This window comes from Trichoderma citrinoviride, assembly GCF_003025115.1.
Source record: "Trichoderma citrinoviride strain TUCIM 6016 unplaced genomic scaffold BBK36scaffold_12, whole genome shotgun sequence".
NCBI lineage: Eukaryota > Fungi > Ascomycota > Sordariomycetes > Hypocreales > Hypocreaceae > Trichoderma > Trichoderma citrinoviride.
Genome location: NW_020194720.1, coordinates 889402 through 904105, shown reverse-complemented (window position 1 = coordinate 904105; position 14704 = coordinate 889402). Strand labels below are relative to the sequence as shown.

At 52.8% G+C, this 14704-nt stretch overlaps 5 protein-coding genes across 5 annotated transcripts; 3 read left to right on the top strand and 2 right to left on the bottom strand.

Moving 5' to 3' along the window:
• Positions 1 to 3889: 3889 nt before the first annotated feature.
• BBK36DRAFT_1171300 (hypothetical protein) lies at positions 3890 to 5183 on the bottom strand (the record flags this gene model as incomplete). The annotated part of the gene is made up of 5 exons (XM_024895556.1): positions 3890 to 3993; positions 4044 to 4319; positions 4492 to 4867; positions 4934 to 5003; positions 5074 to 5183. 5 exons carry the CDS (start codon positions 5181 to 5183, stop codon positions 3890 to 3892), a joined length of 936 nt encoding a protein of 311 aa, XP_024747168.1.
• Positions 5184 to 8052: 2869 nt separating this feature from the next.
• On the top strand, positions 8053 to 8674 carry BBK36DRAFT_1125873 (hypothetical protein; the record flags this gene model as incomplete). The annotated part of the gene is made up of 2 exons (XM_024891324.1): positions 8053 to 8558; positions 8611 to 8674. The coding sequence occupies 2 exons, from the start codon at positions 8053 to 8055 to the stop codon at positions 8672 to 8674; spliced, it is 570 nt and encodes a 189-aa protein (XP_024747167.1).
• A 624-nt stretch (positions 8675 to 9298) lies between these two features.
• Positions 9299 to 9781, top strand: BBK36DRAFT_1125729 (hypothetical protein; the record flags this gene model as incomplete). Its single annotated transcript, XM_024891310.1, has 3 exons — positions 9299 to 9457; positions 9520 to 9532; positions 9603 to 9781. The coding sequence occupies 3 exons, from the start codon at positions 9299 to 9301 to the stop codon at positions 9779 to 9781; spliced, it is 351 nt and encodes a 116-aa protein (XP_024747166.1).
• An 887-nt stretch (positions 9782 to 10668) lies between these two features.
• On the top strand, positions 10669 to 11540 carry BBK36DRAFT_7082 (hypothetical protein; the record flags this gene model as incomplete). The annotated part of the gene is made up of 3 exons (XM_024898536.1): positions 10669 to 10679; positions 10853 to 11186; positions 11334 to 11540. 3 exons carry the CDS (start codon positions 10669 to 10671, stop codon positions 11538 to 11540), a joined length of 552 nt encoding a protein of 183 aa, XP_024747165.1.
• Positions 11541 to 12276: 736 nt separating this feature from the next.
• On the bottom strand, positions 12277 to 13511 carry BBK36DRAFT_1125138 (hypothetical protein; the record flags this gene model as incomplete). Its single annotated transcript, XM_024891245.1, has 2 exons — positions 12277 to 13413; positions 13476 to 13511. The coding sequence occupies 2 exons, from the start codon at positions 13509 to 13511 to the stop codon at positions 12277 to 12279; spliced, it is 1173 nt and encodes a 390-aa protein (XP_024747164.1).
• Positions 13512 to 14704: the final 1193 nt, after the last annotated feature.

Genomic DNA, 14704 nt, shown 5'->3' with positions numbered 1-14704 from the left:
TCTCATGCTCACTAAGACGACTTATGCAATTTGTCTCCATTTTCTCCTTATCCGCAGACACACGCCGTTCATCGTGTACATAGGTATGAATGGAATAGTACCTACCTACGCGCGCCATAGGTGTTTCTGATAATAGTCGACTCTTCTCGTCATGGGTCCCACAAGCCTGTTACCTGCTATATCACGATCACAGAAGCTAAAAGAACTATCAACACATTGTAACACGCCCAAATCCCATGTTACAAGGGCCCATGCCATGACCAGAAACAGCTGTGGCGCGAGATGGTACTTGTTTTCAAATGTGAGAGTACGTGCTTGATACAGGCTCCAGGCGCTACTTTGAAGGAATGACTTTTGCTTTCTGCTAAATACTACCTTAGGTGCCGGTAGCATCCATAACAATCTGAATCCAGCAAGCAAGGAAAAGGAGAAACAAAAGGAAGTGCAATCGTCGTCCCTTAAGTCCCAGTGATTTCAAGGCTCCTTAACAAGCGCTGTCGACGATCAGCCTCCTCTGAAGAGAATAGTCGATGAAAAGAGCGGCCATGACGTAAATATCGGTGACGATGGGCAGAAGTCGAACCAAAACGATTGCCGGATCCCGAGTGATTCTCGCAAGAGGAAGAAGCGTGAAGAGGGCCGCCATGACGATGCGAGGCAGGAACTGAGTTTTGCTTCGAGGCCGGTTGTTGAAGACGTTGAATATACAGCTCCAGTGCAAGCAGGTCAGGAGGGCAAGCAAAAGCAGACTTGTTTCACACCGAGTTGGGTGCTTGACGGCTGGCAGAAAGTAGCTGACTCCGTTTGAGTCTGCTGCGGCGTCGCACGTCTGGGCTTGCGTGTTGTTGTTGAGCTGCGCGGCGATGAAATTCAGCGCGGCCGTCAAGCCACATGCTGCCAGAGCGTGGCATATGGAAGCGTTACATGGTGTCTCCGCACCATGAATTGCAGCACAGTGAACGCTGATGTCTGTCTTCTCCGTCTGCATACAGGAGACGTTGCATCCAGTTCGAATCGGCAAAGGAAATATAAGTCTAGCTGGGAGTTTTTATGGGATTGTGATTTGGCGCTGAGATTGCCAACTGACAAGCACCATGATACGTGCTAGGGCATGTATTTAAACCTGTTGCTTGGACGCGCCCGGCGGTCGTCAAGGTAAAGAGAAGCTGAACCGCGGCTCGCTTGCCCTGAAGGCAAGGCATCCTTCACTCGCGACTCTGCAGAAGGATCACCGAAACCTCACTCGACCCGGCCAATTGCGTTCAACCACGCGTATGCAGACACGCAACGCAGCACAGCCCGGAGACCTCATTGCCTTTTCTGACCTTGTGATTGCTCGAGAAGCCAGGACGATTGCCACGCGCGATCAATTGCTCCCTCAAATTTGGCGCCTCTTCTATATCGTGCCAAGGCAGTCGCTATGTCTTCCCATTATCAGCCCAACAAAGTGCCTTGGGACATCCTTTCTGACGTATGAGAACCAATTGATAGGCTCAGAATAGTCTTGAAGCTCGGCGCCCCGAAGTTGAAAGAGATTAAAGAGGCGAGGGTATGGGCTGACTCCCTGTAGAGAAACACTAGAATATTCTCGCCTCGCTTGTTCCAAGGCAAAAGGCACCTAGGTGTAAGAACACAACTACCTGGGGTTGGCTGCCGAACCCTCGTATGCCTCACGAGACTTGGAGCCTCGGGTTCGTACTTGATCGCTATATCCCCAGAGTATGGCGGGCCGAATATAGAGTGGCCTTTCTTCCCTCTCTCGCGCACTCCTTACTCCATGGTGCCAACCACTCGGGCAAGGATGGGAGAATGGGTGTTGCAAGCCAACATGTGTCTGTCAGTACTGGTCCTCCTGCCCGGGAGCCAGCAGCATTTGTACTCATGGGCTCCCATAGCAACCTCAGGGTGCGTCTCTCCTCAACCACTTCCTCTCTCACGTCTCATGTCCCGTGGTACTTACATCGAAATAGGCTTCTGCTCTCCTGGGGTTTGACGAGCTTCTCTCTCGTCTTTACTCACCATCGATATCTTTTGGAGTAAGCTAAGAGTCAATGGGATTTCATCTACAGCCTGGATTTGACTGACCGTGCCCGTGTAGGAGTCCCCGCCAGATGGTCCTATATCCCCTACAGATATGGCTCGCCTTTACATTTGCGCTACAGTCACCACTCGCAGAGGCCGTCCTACTTCTCCCGATATCTACAACGGCCGCTATGATATATTTAACATCACATCAAGGCAGCCAGAGACTCGATCTACGACTGCTCCCTCCGCCAATTCCTGGACCGCGATGAGATAGAAATGCGACTTTGAGTTCACAACAGGCCAGCCTTTACTCAAGGAATATACAGCTAAGAGGCTGAGGAGGGATGCTCAGCTGTCTGAACATGGGCCTGCTAAGAGCCTACCGCAACCTCGCCGCACACGTTCTATCGTGGCATCAATGGGAGACCACAAATCGCATGTATATAGTTGTGGTGTTCCAAGCGGTCAGCTGGGAATATATGATATATTGTCAGCTACAATCTAGACCATCCTTGATTCGTTGGATAAGAGTCCCAAGTGAACTTTCAGGCACTCGCCGTACAGTTCAGAAAACGCGGCAGAATACCTCGAGACGAGGTGCACCCCAGCGTCTATAATTGACCCTCTAGAGAGAGCATATTCCATGGCAGTTGAACTACTTCGTAAGGAAGACCTTAAGGTCGTCACATTTCATACCGTGTCCTTTTCATTATGCCCATCGAGTGTGAATCAAAAGGTAGATAACCAAAATATCCTAGAACACGCTCGCTATAGACGTTAAACCATCTACCAAAAACAATTCGAAGAGCCTCAATAGGGGCTATGTATGTATGTATGCAAGGCTACATGTATATACCATACAAATTTTTTAATGTACTTTTCTAACATCTTCTTACATGTATCTAACAAAGCCAACAAAAGGACTGACCGCATCCTGAGGCACAGCGCCCAGCAAGTCAATTCTCATCCGATGCAAACCAAATACAGACGAATTCAAGCGCCATGTATGAACCGGTAAAAGATTTCTGAACAAACATGAGACCGATAGGAATAGGAAAAAAAAGAATAGGAGAAGTATAATAGCTTTTAACGTATGGGGCCACATGGCTCTATGCAGGAGACCCAGGCAATGGCATCGCTATGCAGTATCGTAATGTTGAGATCCAGAATCGTCATCTTCTATCATTTGGTAAGAGGGTGGTTATGAAGGGAGAAGCGACACGGCTCCTGTAGTGTGGAGGCCTAGTGCGTTGGTGGACATTGGTAGATGGGTGGCGCGGTTCGCCATCGTAGGAAAGGGATCTCGAATGGACGGTATCCCTGGCATCTCGCCAGCTCGACTCTGAGCCCTGATAGGCTAGCGATGCCTGGTACGAATGCCTTCACCAGTGACGGTGGCGACAAAAAGTCGTTTCGAAAATAGAGACAGAGGCGGTGGGCGTGCGGTTTAGATGTCTCGGCATAAAGGTCTCTCTGGCCGACCTTTGGGAACTGCCACAGGCTCAACTGGTACTTTTTCCCCATCTGCGTCCCATGGTCAAACCGATGAGGAGGGAAATAATCTCCAGTTGATACAAGTCCCCCACCACAAAGTCCTCTGGAAGGGATCGCGGCTGCATTCCCCAACAAGCCCAATATGGTGGCAGGCTTGGGTCTGAACAAGGGACTTTGGGCTCGGCGCTCATTGATCGAAAGCGAACAACCGGATAGCATTCTGGTCTAGCCGCATGTAAGTGATTTCCATCGTGCCGTACGCAGCTGACTTAGTGACATGTAGAAGGTGTACATAAAGACCAAGGTAGCGTGAAGATGTGGCAGGATATTTGCGTTTCCAAACAGTCCGCGTATAATGAGCTGAAGAGCTTCAAGGCATTTGGTCGACGACATGGTGTAATAAAAGAGCTGCTGAAGAGCGTTCGGCCGAGTCAATATAGCAAGATGGTGATACAGCCGCCTGGTAGTTGGGACCTTATCCGATAGTACCAGCATCGAGAGTCACCAGTCCAGGTTTTCCCGACCGCGGATATCATCATCCTCAATGGCCATTCGGTATCTGGAAAGATCTCCCAGGCACTCGCTCCATGCATCTTCAAAGGCGGGCACTGTCTCGTAGAGGAGAGCCATCATATGGTAAGCCAGGTAGATAACGGCAAGCATATGCTCCATCGGAGCAGGCAGGCCTTGTCGAAGTAGCTCAAGAAAAGAATGAATGCCGTGTCGCCACATTCGTGCGGGCATCGCATACTTGGGTGCCAACCGCCGCAGTGCGGGAGTTGCGGTAGGATGCTGGCTGGCTAAGAAAAAGTCGTGGTGCTCGTGAAGCAGAGTGCGATGGAGCGTTATCAGCGCATTCCATGGGATCTGTGCGTTATCAACCTCGATACACTTGCTTTCAACCATGACCAAACCAGCATATATGCCCTTGGCCTGGCCGCTAGAAAGGTGTTGGCCAGTTGAATGCAATACCTGGCCGTGATTCGTTTGTTGCAATGCAATTTCGACTCCAGCAATACCCTCGCAACGGCCAAGTTTGCATTTCGTCGTCGGAGCTCTTGCGGGTAAAAAGGGACGATACCTTGGCTGTTGTCACTGATTCTGCGCATCCGGCAGCATGATTACTGGGCGAAACCGCCATCGGCGCCGTCCAGGAACGGGAATGGGTAGTCCCAGATTGTCGTCGTCGGGAGCTCCATCGTTCCTCTGCGCCGCCAAAAAGATCATGGCGGCTGTTGTGGCCAACGGTAGAAGTAAGATCGCCTCTGCGAGCGAAGTCTGCAGCATCATTACGAATGGCAACCAAACTTGCAGTGGATAGAGTATCATTCGTTGAGGGTTTCTGAAACTATCAGTGAGCGGTCCATTTCTGTCTCTACATCACTCAGTATAGCTTCAGACAACGCAAAGAGACATACTCTAGAAGATATCGCTTGTGAAGAAAGGCGAGGAACACCCCCGTCAGGCCCCAAGAAGCCAGGATTCTGTTTTCACGCGAGACCATAAGCACAAATGGTTGATGGAGCAAAGAAGGACGAGGCAATGATGACTTACGCAAACGTTGCCGCCGGTGCCCAGGAGAAATGGCTCTGCTGGCTTCCCGGCAGAAGAATCAATGCTGAGAGGGAAATGTTGATCTGCAGTAGCCATTGCTTAAATACCATCTCAGAATTTGGTGGAGATTTTCTGTTCTGAATGCTATGTTGAGGCTTGAAGATTGAGGCCACGCGATGTTACGGGGGAGAGGGTGGTTGATGAGGGATCACAGAAGTGAAGCAGGCTATGCTACTTCTTGGAACAAATGGTAAGGTGAAGCATGCCAGGTTGAGGGTTCAGTGCTATGGGTAAAGCCGCTTGATGTATACATAAACAAAAGGATGAGTGAACAGAGAAGATGCAAGATCGGAGAAGGGGGCGCTCTTCTTCGAGCGAGGAAGTTCAAAATAGTTGACAGAGAGAAAGAAGCAAGAAGTGGGTAGATTGGGGACTTGTTATGGCAAGTTATCGAGATTGGAGGCTGTCGTGCGCACACATCAAGTTTGGGGGCGGAGAGATAGGGAGGGTGTGTGTGTCGAAAGGGTCGGGTTTCCCAAAGAAGTTCGTCTTACCTGGGGTTCCTAGCCTCCTCGAATGATTTGAGAAGAATTGCACGCCTTAATAAACCAAAGTGAGAGCCTCACTGCGTGGTTCGCGGCGAGGTGCAATGCCTTGGATAGCGTAAGGCAACCCGACAAGGCGTGGTGGCTGAGACGGGAGGGTGTTTGCACTCCCTTCCCTGGTTGGATCCAATGATACTCGCAGGCGGAAAGTGAGGGGTATTCTGACCAGGTGCTTCGAGAATCTCTCAATTGCTTTGTTTCCATAGAGGCTCAGCAATGAAGGACCATTTTATTAGCTGTTTTCTTCTTTTCTCGCCGCGTTCAATGCACGTTACCGACTCCTTTCCTCAGACACTGCCTGTCATCTCTTGAGCGAATCGACCTAGAGCCTCAAGATATCTAAACATCCTAATACGCCATCGAAGCCTATGTTGGAACGTCATGAACCAGAAATTTCGTACGCAGCGGCCACAAAGAGCGACCAAAGCATCGAGGCCTCACAAACCTACGCGACAGCTCAACAGACGAGCGCTCTTGGCGATAGCAGATATCCTCTATGCCACACGTTGGCGGCTTGGGGGTTGACGGCGACTCTGAATATCATCCCAGAGCAGTTCAGCAAGGACTCCAAGGATGAGGAGGGTTGGAAGATATATCCAGTAGGAGAAAAAGAACTTTCAATGTCGCAGAATGTCGCTCTGACAGCTGATATGACGATAGACGTGTAAACACGGAACGCCGCGAGACCAGAGGCATTCGTTCTTGTTTCAGGATAGACAATGCTCTTGCGAACTGCTTCTGTTGCTGATAGCAGCGACTACCGTGATACACTGGAGCTTCGTGCTTCACCTGTTCAGCCGGCCGAGATGGAGGGATAAATATCTGTCGCAGACTTTGACGACAACATTCGCCGCTCTTCTTCCGCTTGCACTGATTATCCAAGACCCAGCCACAGTCTTCCTTCGCATTCTCCCCACCGTCATAGATGCGTGCGCCTCTGCGTGCCTCGCCTTGGATTATTTTCGTGATAGGTCATACCGGGGCACTTGACGACATTGGACCACGGTTGAATCTTGCGATGTCGAGAAGGCTCGCAGTGGAATGGGGTTAAATGTACTCGGCAAGAGTTTCGTGGTGTTGCAATGTCTTCATTTCTTCCGTAGGGATATATATCAAGGCTTTTTTGTTCCTTCATTTCCATCAACTGCCGACATAACTCATCGGAGCTTCGTATGATCAGACAGCATCAAATTAAGATATTGTCACCGACAAGACCAGCGTATCAGCAGGATGCTCGCCTGCCGTGAGATGCGCCAGGACACACGCTAGTAGCCTGCCCAAGGGCCACATATTTGTGCCGCAGTAGATTTCGGTTTACGAGGTATTTCTTCCAACGGCCACACTTGTTTGGCCACTGGCAACGACCAAGAACAACCTCGGCAGTACTGGCGCGGAGAGTATCCAACTTTAGTGAAAAATGCTGGTTTGGTCAATAACTGTCCGTACGAAGTACTGATTCCAAAGTTGCTTCTGGAGGCACATGGCTGACGTTCTAACTCCGCCTCTAAAAGAGGCAGCCTTCCTGTATATGCAGAGCACGGGAGAGAATCCTAGAGCCGAGAGCGGATAACCAGTAAAACGGCTGTCTCATCTCGCGCGTCGGCTCGATAATGAACGACACGTCATTTGGTCCGCATTATTGGCTCTGCTCTGACCCAGCTTGGCAGAAATACAGCCGCCTATTCCAGCTGAGAGGGTGTGCGTGAATGTAGCCACTTGGCAGGATGACGCGACAGAGAGGCCGCGACCCATTTACCCCATGATCATAGCACTTAGGGGGTCTTTGCCCCTGCAAGGAAGCGGTAGACACGGGACGTTGGCAGCCCCGTCGGCGTTGTGGCGGCGTGTTGGATATGGTCGTGATGACCGTTTGTTTGTCGGCGTCTGCTCATCGAAGTTGTCGAAGCAGCCCTAGAGAGCTTAGAACCTTCTGCAGGCGAACCATTTCAGCTAGGGGCACGGAGGGGGTTTCGTCTGAAAGGTTGCCTTTTTATCCCTGCCTTGCCGTGATCCATGGTTCGCAATTGGAGCTACCTGGACAGTTATTAGCCAGATGCCTTTAGTGACATTGAGTAGTAGTAGAAAATTAAGGCTGCCTTGGAGAATTCAAGATTGTCTGTTTGAGATCTAGAGGTATGACGTCCCCAGAGCTTTGGAGCCACAGCACGTGCCGGCGAAACCCACCGCTCCAGAGGCCGTCTGTCCGTATTCGGCACAGAGCTTATCCCAGTACCTTGCAATTGCTCCACCACAGTTCGACTGCCTTATCGCAATCGAGGCCAGGTAACGACACCTGCTTGACCTCTTCCTGAGCCAAACCAGACACAGCTTTCGAAGCTCATCTCGCAGCTTTTCTTTCCATTGCGCGGGTAAGATGCGCGTCCTCGCTCTCTTCTCGGCCCTGTGCGCCGCAGCTCTCGTCCACGCCGATTTCCACACCGCGCAAATCTACATCCAGCCCGTCGAAACCCCAGAGCCGCCCAGCCTCCTCGCCGAGGTTGCCTACGATCCCAGCAACGGCGCAGCGTCGTCCACCATCTCCTACGAGGCACCTGAGATTCCAGAGTCTGCACAGCTAGTCCGCGTGGGCCTGTACGACACAAAGTCGTCGCGGTGGATATCGGGCACGACGGTTGCCTCGGTGGACAACTTTGACAAGGGATACTCGCCCAACCTGATCCTGTCGGTCGATGCGCATGGCGAGCTGCTGAGTGCTTCCCTCAAGGGAGTGAGGATTGATGCGGGTCAGACGAGGGACTTTGGGCCGCAAGTTGTGGTGCTGCCGGCGCTCAAGGGCAAGCAGCCTGAGCTGAACAAGCCGGTTGTTCTGTCACCAGAGGGGAAGAAGGTGGAGGAGGAGGAGAAGACGATTCTTCAGAAGTACGTTGCGTGTTGCCTATTCGAGACTGTTCATGGTGCTAACATCACGCAGGTATTGGTGGTTGATTGGTATTGTAGTGTTCCTGGCAATGAGCGGAGGGGGCAGCGAGAAATAAGAGTCGAAAATATACGCGCACGTTTCTACAATGCGATCAAGACATTTCATGATGAACGGGCCATTGACAGGGGCTGAGGTGTCGCAGTTGCCTCGGTGATACTGGCTCTGCTGCGTCTGTGTGTTTGTCATGATGCCACTATGTTGCTACGCAATACCCCAAACAAGTTCCACTGGCTGCCTGTAATGCATCTGCTCTTTTCCCCTCCTATTGCACTGCCATTCCTCCCCAGTACACAAATCATCAGCAGCCATGCCAGCAATTCATCTTACTCGTGAAGCTGTTCACGCCGCCTGCCCGCCCTCGTTCTCCGGTCCTATGGTCATGTCTGAGATCGAAACACGTGACTGCGAGATACGTACACCTACAAATCTCGATTTGCGCTAGGCCTCAACTGGCCTAGCCCTGTTGTTGCCTCTCCAGGTCCTCGCCGTGCAATTGGCGAGTGCCTTCCAACCTAAAAGAGCTTGAAGCACTGTTCGATCCACCTCAAGCTCACCCGCCCTACTTATACCTTACCAAAACACCGACCCTTCACTCGCCTCAAGAGCAGCTTGTCCCTCGATCAATCTCTACACTTTCACCTCACACAATCACTCATCAGCAACCTACTCGTGCCGAAAAATGTCTGACGAGACCGGAGTCACCAACCCTCACACTGAGGAGACCTTTGCTGAGAGCAAGGGCAAGGGCAAGGCCGCTCAGGACGATGTTCACCAGGACACCGCCATGGATCAGGATGATGAGGACGACGAGGACGAGGACGAGGATGACGATGAGGAGGTAAGTCAAAGATCAGTTCCTCTTGATGATGCATCGTCAGAATACTGATCCGTCCACGATAGGTTGCCGAACCAGGTAAATTTGCACCACCCTCTGCCATGTCTACTACCAGGCAAGCCATTGGGTCTCTAACCACTTGACACAGATGAGGACGGCCTCGAGGAGATTGACCTGAACAACATTGTTGAGGGAGGACGCCGCACCCGTGGTGCCAAGATTGACTACGCCAGAGCCGCTGAGCAGACCCCCATGGAGGACGACGATGAGGACGAGGACGACGACGACTTCCAGCCCACCCACGAGGATACCGAGATGGATGGCTAAGCAAGTGCGCCCCTGCGCCCCTACCACCTTTGCTACCATTGGATGCCCGACAACTCTCCCATGGTAACTTGAATTTACCAATGCTTTCACGATGCGGGTGACCGGGGGGCTGGGCATCTTTCGAGCGGGATCTGAGTGTATTGGCTGAGGGCCATGTAACGACGAAAAAGTCTCTGTTTGCTATTTAGCCGGGCGTTTATCTGCCATGCTGCTTCGAAGGAGAGCAGAGATAGCCAAAATTTGCACACGCCGTATTAAGGCCATGCATACTGATGCTGTTCGTCCGCAGTCGTGTTCTTGGGGCCTTGTTTGTTTGTCCCGCCATCCCCACACTCGAGTGAATGGCCCATGCACCTGTGTCGGGCTCCCACGTATCTACATACCCTGGATTCCCAGCTGAAGATACCCGAATTCGATGATGTGCGACAGCCGATTGCTGCGCAGGACACCTTTGTCATCTCTGTATTTGAATGACTGACTGTCTCTCTCTTCATTGGTGTTCTACAGCAATACAGTTTGTGCACACTTTTACTTGAAGCCACCGGTTCTTTTTGTTTGGTTCAGCCGCCACCAACTAGCCCGGTACGTACTCCCCAAGGCACTCGCTCCCCCTAACCTCCAAAAAGTCACTAACGCCACTCACTCTTGACTGTCACGGTCAAGACCGACCACCTAAGCCATAAAAAATGCTGCCTTCAATGAAATAGTTGTCCCGACTTGCTCACAGGGGGGCTCTGCATTCTTCTTCTTGAAACAAACATTCCATAGTCTTGCTTTCTCTGTTCTCTTCGTTCTACAGGCTTCATTTACGCGCGCGCCAGCTCATTCGTTTCCTCGTTCCGTGGGCTGCGCGATTCCTGCTTCTTTCTTCCCCTTCCAGTGTCATCATGTCGCAAAGGTGCGTTTCCATGTCCCCGAATATCACAGCGTACCCTATTCGAAGCCTCATTTGCAGAGGCGGCTTTCACGATTGCGCGCGCGCGCTCCCAACGCCTCTCCCATCGTCGCCTTCCTCCCCGCCGGGCAATCCAGCAAGACGAGAGACCACACAGCTAACCACTTCCACCGCAGATTCGGAACCTCGTCCCTCCACCAGCGCGACTCCCGCAGCGTCCTCTTCGCCGGCTACACGGGTGACCAGTCACAGCAGCGCGGCCGGCCCAGCCCGTCGCCCTCTCCCGGGGTCGGCGTAGGGGGAGGCTATGGCTACAGCAGCTACGGAGGAGGCTACTCCCCCTCGATGATGGGCAATGGCTACGGCGACGCGGGGAGCCCGTCGCATGCGTACCGGACCGCGACGCCCAACAAGAAGGGGCAGTACAGCGACGCGGTGCTCAACGAGTTGGAGAGCCAGAACGACGAGCAGGTGTCGGGCATCCTGGGCAAAGTCAAGGTTCTGAAAGACGTACGTCAAGCGCGCGCACGCTTTCTCTTCCCATCAAGTCCCCCCTACCCAAAATCATCCTCCCCTCCCTCCTCTCAAGGGGGTTTCTGTTAAGAGAACAAAAAGGCGGAGACAGAGATCAAGTTGGTTAACACGAAAGCGGCGCAGATGACGGTGGCCATTGGCGACGAAATTCGCGAATCCTCCGCCCTCGCCGAGAAGATGAACGACACGTTCGACTCGACGCGCGTGCGCCTCCGCGGCACCATGAACCGCATGCTCATCATGGCCCAGCGCAGCGGCATCAGCTGGAAGTGGTGGCTGCTCTTCTTCCTCGCCGTCGCCGCCCTCTTCATATACGTCTGGCTGTTTTAAGAAAACATTGCTGCGGGATGCCCCTATTCGCCGGCTGATTCCCTCCTTTCTCCTTCCGACTTGTCCTTCTTACGAGGAGATATGATAGACTGGGTTCTCTATTATTTGATTCCGCCATGTTTATACTTCCCCACCTTCGCGTCCTCCGCAAACCGACGCTCTTCTTCTATCTTTCTTTCTTAACGACCCATGATTCTTGGCTGGTGGCTACGGCGTGCTTCTTGGCTTCCAAAAATCAGAGAGATATGCATCTTGGGGCTGGCGTTTTGGGTGTCTGTTGTTGCTGCTCCTCGGTTCTTTTCGGGCCCCCCCGTTTCTCCCCTTCAAATCGAATGGATACATGGGCTGCAATGGTGTAGAGGGGGCCAGGAGATTCTGGCTGCGAGGAAGAAGAAAAGCGAGTATTGCTGGTTTTTGTTTCTTTGATATCAGCTCAAGTTCTCTATATTATTTTTAATATTACCACCGGGCGCTTGCCTGTCATATCTTCACATTTGAATCCCTAAGAAAGTTTGTTTCTCTTCAGTCTACTCGCTTGGCTTGATAGTGCCAATGCACCAAAACCAGCAAAACTTTCCTTATAATCTATTTTGCTCTATGCCTTCTTCGAGGCTCTTGTAAAAAGGGGGTATCTAAGCCTATACTGATGTCTATTTTCCCTCTCTCCCACACACCACCACCACAAAAGGAAGAGAGAGCATTAAAAACGAAAAAAGAATGAAAAACACTAAGAATTCTACTTCCGCTGGCCCGCCCTCCTCCTCGTCGTCACAGCAGGACTGCTCTCCATCATGGCCATCAAGCTGCTCTCGTCCTGCGAAAGCAACCCGCTCAGGTCCATGCTTGCGCGGGGGCCAGAGGGGGGGAAGCCCGCGTGCCGCGGCATCGTGGGGGACTGAGGGGTCCCGAGGGGCGCAGCACGCGACGGCATGAAGCTGAGGTCGTGCGTGTCCGTCGTGTCTCCCTCTCCCTCTTCCCCCTCATCGTCGTCGTCGTCGTCGTCGTCTTGCTCGTGGACGTTGACGCTGCTGCTGACTTCGGCCTCGGAATCGGTATGCTCGTACCCGCCGTGGTCGTCGGCCTCGGGGATGTCGTCGTCGAGGTCGGCATCCATGTCGCCGGCTGTGCCATCGTCCAGCGTGTTGTCGTAGGCGAAATCGTCCTCGTCGAGCATCTGCTCGCGGTCCTCGTCTTCCAGATCCTCGTCGCCGCCGTACATGCTGCCGCCCGCTTCTGGGTCTCCGCGGATAAGGGCTTCCCGGAAGGCGTCGTCCGTCATGCGCATGCGCGCCGCCACCAGGCCGTGCTGTCTTTCCTCCCGTAGAGCTTCTTCGTCGGCTTCCTCTTCTCGCACTGCCTCTTCGTCGTCGTCGTCATCTTCGTTCTCTTCGTCTTCTTCTTCTCCGCCGTCTTCCTCGCTCTCCTCGCTGCTCGGATCAAAGGCGTCGTCCGCATCCGGGATTTCATCATCCAGATCTTGCGCCCCGTCGAGCTGCACATCGTCCATCATGCCCTCGTCCATTGGGCCGCCACCCTCGGCTTCCGCCAGCTCCTGGGCAAGCTGCTCCCGCCGCATGGCTTCCTGGTGTTCCTCCTGTTCGCGCTTCTCCTCCCGCATCTGATGCAGCGTCTTTGGCACTCCGGGGGGCTTCAGCCAGGTGCTGCCAAAGTTCTGCACGTTCAGTCGGCGCCGGTGCATCTTCTGCTCGTCTGCAGCAAGCCGCGCGAGCAATGTCCGCTCCATGAGCTGCCCACGCTGCCGCGAGTGCGCCGGGCCATGGTGGCCGCCGTTGTTCGGATCCGTGTGAAGGTTATCGACCGGGCCTGGAGGGATGAAGGGATTCCTAGACGACGAGTACCACAGAGAATGTGACTGAACCACGGTGTCAGCTGGTGATACTCAGTAATGTTCCCTTTCCTAGAAGAAATCCTTACATCTCGCGGCGTGAAGTCTGGCAGCGTTGCGAACATCGGTAACCCGCAGTCAAGCCCTGATGTCATCAATGTCCCAGCTTGTGATGGTGATGAGGTCTCGTGGGCATCAAGGTGTTGACGAATTACGAGATAGCTGGCCGGCAGTTTGTTGGCCCTGGACCCGCAGGCGCTTGTGGCGTCTAGGTACGTCCATTGCTGTACTTTTAGGCGCGCACCGAAGCCTTCCACGTGTCAGCCTCACGGAACCTTTAAAGCAGCTACAATGGAAGTCTTCGTTGAACAGCCAAACGCTTCGTGGCTTATTCTGCGTGCTTGAAAAATGGACCAATTTCAATTAGTACCTGGTAGTTTTACAAAGGCTTCTGAGGTGTCATGCTACGGCAGGCAAAAGACAGCCAGCTTCTGCCCGCCTACTACTTTGTGCCAAAAGAGGAGCTACGTCCTCCTCAGGCCACTCAGGCGTTCAGCCTGCTCGGACAGCTTACTCGTACAAACTCATCCTGGTCAACCCTTTACAATGACTCACAACAACTCGAATGATGGGACAAGGCAACAAAAGGCCCAACTACGGCGATTTGTGCATCTCGTCCTGCTTGGCGCCTCGACAGACAGACTCAGGGTGGATATCGGGAGATTTCGGAATATCCAACGGACCCCCATCCTCATTTTCCCTGCCATGGAAAGCTGCGACATGGGGGTATCGCTGTCGTTTCCGCTCCGTCTTCGGTGAGCCACCATGCCATGTGTGCTCTTTGGACCGCGCCCAGGCTGTAACCATCGGATTCTCGTCTGCAACGTCGTCGGCGTAATGCGAGAAGAGGTTCGAATTTTGATGAGTAAGATGGATTCGGAGTTGAAATCAGCCGAGTAATCATCCGTCCGAGATGGAAAGAGACCCTAGTTCCAGGAGCTTCTTCTTCAGCAAATCCCCTCGGATCAGCGCAGCGTATCCAAGAAAAATGCCGAGACCCTCTTTGCTACAGGGCATCAGATGGTCGTATGAAGAAATGTGTCCAGTTCTCTCGATGGCTGTGGTCGGGGGCGGATGATGAGGTCACCGACTTCCCTTGGCTTTGGCCATCAGGACCAGTCTCAAATTGACCATCAATCTTGTGTGTGACCAGCTCGCCTCCAGATGCCCATCTCCTGCAGTGCTGTCGTTGCCGAGATTCCGCATTGGTATATTTATAAGAACCGTCGGAGACCTCCGTTCAAAGACAAAGAACAAA